Below are 6000 nucleotides of genomic sequence, written 5' to 3' on the forward strand. Positions count from 1 at the left end.
GCTTCCAGGTAGAGTACAAATCTGTAAGAATCATTATTTAAACAAAAAATAAACAATTAACTAGGTTTTTTGTCAGTATAGCATATATGTACTGATGGTTCATACACAAACAACCGAAAAAAACCTAAAACCAGCAAAATAAAACTATTATAATCATATCTAGTAACAAAATGAATAAAAATAACGTAATTATTCAGTATGCATATATTACTGCTGGATCAAACAACAACAAAAAAATTTATTTAAACAAAAACTAAACAATTAACTAGGTTTTTTGTCAGTACATCATATACGTACTGATAGTTCATACACAAAAACAACTGAAAAAACCTAAACCCAACAAAAGAAAACTAGTATAATCAAATCTAGTAACGAAATGAATAAAAACGTAACTATTCATCTAGATCTGAATTATTTTCATGAAAATGAAGGAACACTTGATTAATCATGCGTGCAAAGTGGAAAACATAATCAAACATCAACTAATTAATGATTAGATCTTGAAACCTTCCAATAAACATTACGAGAAGAAGATTAATAAGGAAAATCAACTTACCAAAGGCTAGAATCGATTTGGGTTCTTGAATCGATCAAGATGTTCTAAAAATCTTCGTACTCATGGATCGAACCCAAAAACAATGACAAACTCTGAATATAACCGAATCAAAGCACATATTTCAGTATTACACATACGTACTCATGGATCGAACCCAAAAACAATGACAAAACTCTGAATATAACCGAATCAAAGCAGATATTTCAGTATTACATATACGTACTCATGGATCGAACCCAAAAATCAATTAAAAAACGCGGTGCAACACAAATACACTCATGGATCGAATCCAAAAACAATGACAAAACTCTGAATATAACCGAATCAAAGCAGATATTTCAGTATTACACATACGTACTCATGGATCGAACCCAAAAACAATGACAAAACTCTGAATATAACCGAATCAAAGAAGATATTTCAGTATTACATATACGTACTCATAGATCGAACCCAAAAATCAATTAAAAAACGCGGTGCAACACAAACACACTCAGAGATCATACCAAATCGACGAAAGTAAACTCTTCCAGTTTACTATCAACATCAAATATAATACCTAAACATTAGATTTTGCTATAACACATGAAAATTTCTCTAATCCGAGAAGAAAAAACCTAAATTAAAATAAGCTTTTGAAGAAGAAAGGAAAAATGAAAACCTAAACTATACCAACAGTAAGGAATTGAACCTACCGATTAATCTTAGTTTGAGTTCACGAATTGATCAACACCTCAGAAGATCTTCATAGCCGGAGCTCTTCACCGAAGAATAGATCGAGAAAATGAAGAAGAAGAAGAAGAATAGATCGAGAAAATGAAGAAGAAATGGATTTGGTTACTGCTTTTATATACTTGAGGGTGTTTTCGATATTTAAAAATACGTCTCCATATGTTCCACATGTGTGCAGGACCAGAACTTAAAAAGTTGGGTCCATTTTTCTGTTTTCTTTTTATTATGGACTTCCGATTACTGGGCTTTAGTGGGTGGACCTGTCACTAAGTAAGAACACTATAATAGGATCTATAGGTAATTCCTACTTTTATTTATAACATAGAGGAGAGAGATCCGGCTACACGAAACCCCTCTTTCCTCTCTAAGTCGACAGATGAATGAGGAAGAAATTGGAGGTTAACATTGGTGAGTTTCGAATCTCTGTAAACTGGAACTGTTTCGATCTGTATGTTTAATGTTATTGGTTAGGTTATTGTTTTAATCCAACTGTTTGTTCATTTGTAAGAAATTTTGTTAGAGTTGATGAGTATTTTAGTTCCATCGATCATTGTTTGACAGGAAACCATGCTGATTTTTTTTTTTTTTGGCGATATCAAGTTTCAGGATGTTTATTGTTGGGATTTACGTTTGCTATGGGTTTTGATCCAAGTGTTTGCATGAGATTTATCTAGTAATTTGGCTGATTGTTAGAGCTGATCCTTGAATTGAACTGATTACTAGATAAATCTCATGTGTTAGTTATGATTGAGATGGTTATGATCTCTTTCTTCGAGCCTTACAATTATGAAACAGATTTGAGATACGATAGACATAATCTCCACAAAAGCTAGTTCAGTGAGTCTAACAATCTGTAATTATTATTGTAAAGCAAGCCATGCCCTTATTACACCACAATGTTTCTCACGTTTATCTTTGTTCCATTATTTGTCAAAAAGAAAACTCTGAAACTCAGGTTTTGTGCAGGTTATTATTGGTTAAACAAACAAGTAGGCAACAACTCTGATTTTTTGAGCTACCATGACGGATGAGATGACATGGATAGACAGACTGATAGAACAGAAAAGACTTGAACATGCAGAACTTGCAAAACATCCAAAACCTAAAAGCAAGCCACCATCAGAAGGTTCATGGATAGACGCATACTTTGCAAGGTTAAGTGTCGAATTTGCATATCACCGTTCCCGAGAACCGCTTATAGGTTCAAGATCTCAAATCAAGAAACAAGATTTAGAGGTTTCACTTAAAATGTTTCTCCAAGAAGCAGCATATGATGCAGATGACTGGACGGATGTCAACAGAAGATACGGTAACGGGAGGTCATTCTCTAGCTTTCTTTGGATGTTGAAAATGTCTGGCCTGGACAAGTATGCCTCCTATGAGGTATGCAACTAAGTTCAACTCTTGTTTATACCTCGCATATCTGCCTTTATTTCAATCTCAAGTCTCGTGATTTTCTCATATTCTAATAATGGGTACAGGATAATGACATCGATATTTGTTACCAGCCGAATACATGGTTGCATCTTGAGGCGTCACCAGATGATGTGGTTATTGCAGATAAATACTATGACGGGAGCTTGTGGTTGATGAAACTTCTAAAAAGAATTCGTTCAGAATCTGGCGATGATTTCAGGCGAGAGCAGGTAATTAATATTTACTGCTGGAAATGGCATCTTGGCTTTATTTTGGCATATAGGATAGGATTTGACATATTTTTATGTCGTGGCATGTATGTGCCTCTTCATAGGCTCGGTTGTTGGAGTCTTTCCTCGATCACCTCATCAAGATACAGCAGGGGCAGCAGTTTGTTGCATATATATAATTTCTCTGAGCATCTGGAACAATTGAGAAAGTCTGATGCAGTTGCATTTTCTTCCAATGCTGTTGATGATGGAGATAGGCACAAGTGTCCTCTTATCCTTTCCAAGCACACCGTGGACTACTATATTTGGCGACAAAAGGTAAGTCTTTATCCTGCTGAATCACCAAGTATCTTCGCTTATTCCGAATTACTTAACCTTGTTTTGATATTTCAGCACCTATTCGATAGTCTGTGTACCATGTCACGTGAATCGGCTTGGTTGCTGAAGAAACTCAAGGATTCCCCTTTTTCTAGTCCCTCATCTATCGACCAGTCCAGCAAGATTCTTGACATCATCTTGGTTTATATTCTAAAGTTCAAGGAATCAAAGGTATTCTACATATTTTTCCTGTTTGTTCTCATTGAGACCATTGAATGTTATAAATTAGAATCCTTTTTTCTAAACTATTGAGTTTCTGTTCTAGGAATTGTTGGATCGGTATCTTCATGATGAATGTTGTCATCGTTCTGTTGACCCGATTCGATTAGTTATGGATACTAATAAAATATTAGTTTCCTTCGGAGGCCGTATAAAAAATCTCCAGGAGCAAGGCGTTAAAACAAAATCTGTCGCGGAAACACTGCTTAAATGTTTTGTAGATGTAGTCGATATGTCTGACAAGCGAGGCAATCCATACGGGGACACACGTTCTTCCCTTCAATGTGTGTTTTCTGAGGTTGCCAAGGAAACATCAGAGCTGATATATGAAGCAGTTGAGAAACTAAAATCAGTCAAGCATTCTGATCTTACTGGCGGAGGCTCTCCACTTGGATGTATCGCTTTGTGGAAAATTATATTTGAATCATCTCTAATTAATCTTCGGTTGGATTGTATATGTGAAAAATACAGTGAAACAGTCAAACTCGGGGTACGTACGCATTCTCTCACCAGCTTATATCGTTAAAATTATACCAATAGTTTCTTACATGCCTTCATCTGACTGTGTACTACAGGTGAAACCGTTTGACACTGCCACAAACAATCAACTGGATCAAATTAGGCTGTCGATTAATCAACTATTGACAGTTGGGAAAAGCATCCTAGTTGAATTTATGGACATGCAGAAAGCGGTATGCTCCATCTTTTAACTTTGTTTACCAAGAATCAAACACTTTTTATTTTGACTTTGTCCACTAGAATCAAACACTTCTTAATATGTTTCTAGTACCATGAGTCATCAGGCTACTGAAAAAAAAATTCACAAGTAACATTAGCTACTGAGAAGCTTGAATAAAAATGGGTCTGCATTCTTTAAAAATGGCATTTTTTTACAGCCCCACTTATGCATCATTATAAAACAACTGTTGGTAGTTCGTTCTGAAGGTTGTTGTTAGTATATCATGGGATTCTAAAGGTCAATGGTACCCAAGCTACTCAACTGAGCCGTCAAATTAGTAGGGTGAACAGTCCTCGTTTATGTATGTCTTGTTGTTCTGTCCATTGGTTGTGTATGCTATTTGGCCTTGCAGATTATGCTCACATGTGGAACGATAGAGAAGTTTAGTTTTGTAAGATTTAGGTCCTGGTTGAGCATGAAAATCTGAAGTTGAATTTTAGAATCTCGGAATTGTTGATGAATCTTATTTGGCATTCTTGTTTGATTACGACCATTTTTATTCTTGTTGAGGAACTCTGAAATGTCTTATTGCCGTAAGTTTTTAATCCCTATGAATTTGTAACTAGATTGTAATAGTATAACCTTCCTCCCTTGCTTGAGCCATAGTTTTTATTGCCATGTCCTCCCTTGGTTAGGTCTTGTGTTTTGATACCTGTTTTGCTATATCTGCAACTGGAAAATGCACACTGCAACTGAAAAATGCACACTTTTGAATGACAGGTGGCAGAAGTTACTTATACCCTTGGAGATGCTTTTACAACTGGTGGTGCTGGTATGAGGGGTTCGAGTCAGGATAGGCGTCCTCGGACTTCTATATGGAAGGTGGCAGAAGTTCCTTATACCCTAGGAGCAGGCAAGCAGGATGACCAAGTAATGAATTTCAATCTCGATGATTTCCCTTGGGATAAGCACAATGTTCCAGAGTTTTCTAAGACTGGTCCAACCCACAAAGACGAAATCTTTTAACTGTTTTCCCTCTTGAAAAATATACTGTAGTATCTTGGGATATTTAGAGTTTGGGTCTAAACTTTGGGACCAGCTTTGAGTTTGGGTCTTTGAAAACTTTTAATTAGAATTTTGGTCTCAGGATCATAGTTAGTTGACCATCTTGACAGTTTTCTTTTTGAACTAAAGAGCAAACTTTATATTACATAAACATATTTCTTACATCATGATTTATGTAATGAATTACTAGGTCGGGTGGATAATCCCACCAATCCCCACATAAATTATGTATACGAGCTGCCTTTGCTAAAGCATTTGCAGTTTTATTACAAGACCTATAAACAAACTCACAAGACCACACAGGATAACTATTACATATATTTACATAGTTTCTAAGAAGAGGTATACATTGCCGCTGACAGAGACTAGTTTGATGTTGTAAAAGTTATTGATGCTCAGATTGTCTGTTTCGAAAATGACATTAGCCCAACCACTTGAAGCTGCTATTTGCATAGCCCAGTCTTAAGCTTGTTGAACATTTTTAACTCTTTTTAGTGTTCCCTTTCCATGACATAGGTTCATGTAGAGTTTCTAGTTATAATTCCAATACCAGGTAATAAAGATTCAGAATTATACGAAGCATCGAGTATTCCCTTCCCATGATATAGGCTCCTGTAGAATTTTGAGCTAATAAAGATTCAGAATTATAAGAATGATTGATATTTTTCTTTAAAAACTGTATAGGAGGAGGTTCCCAAGGAAGTTGTAAGATATAGTATGTATAT

General features: G+C 35.6%; 1 protein-coding gene across 1 annotated transcript; it reads left to right on the plus strand.

Moving 5' to 3' along the window:
- The first annotated feature begins 1640 nt into the window (after positions 1 to 1640).
- LOC113340325 lies at positions 1641 to 5395 on the plus strand. Its single transcript, XM_026585533.1, has 8 exons — positions 1641 to 1696; positions 2255 to 2671; positions 2770 to 2934; positions 3039 to 3252; positions 3328 to 3483; positions 3578 to 4021; positions 4107 to 4223; positions 4991 to 5395. The coding sequence occupies exons 3-8, from the start codon at positions 2915 to 2917 to the stop codon at positions 5234 to 5236; spliced, it is 1197 nt and encodes a 398-aa protein (XP_026441318.1). The 5' UTR covers positions 1641 to 1696; positions 2255 to 2671; positions 2770 to 2914; the 3' UTR covers positions 5237 to 5395.
- Positions 5396 to 6000: the final 605 nt, after the last annotated feature.

Source organism: Papaver somniferum, chromosome 1 (assembly GCF_003573695.1).
Source record: "Papaver somniferum cultivar HN1 chromosome 1, ASM357369v1, whole genome shotgun sequence".
NCBI classification, from domain to species: domain Eukaryota; kingdom Viridiplantae; phylum Streptophyta; class Magnoliopsida; order Ranunculales; family Papaveraceae; genus Papaver; species Papaver somniferum.

Excerpts from the sequence above, each read along its gene's own strand:
- LOC113340325 (XM_026585533.1), top strand. The coding sequence starts at position 2,915 with ATGATTTCAGGCGAGAGCAG. Across the intron at positions 2,935-3,038 it reads ATGATTTCAGGCGAGAGCAG|GCTCGGTTGTTGGAGTCTTT; the intron begins GTAATTAATATT and ends GCCTCTTCATAG. Across the intron at positions 4,022-4,106 it reads GTGAAACAGTCAAACTCGGG|GTGAAACCGTTTGACACTGC; the intron begins GTACGTACGCAT and ends TGTGTACTACAG.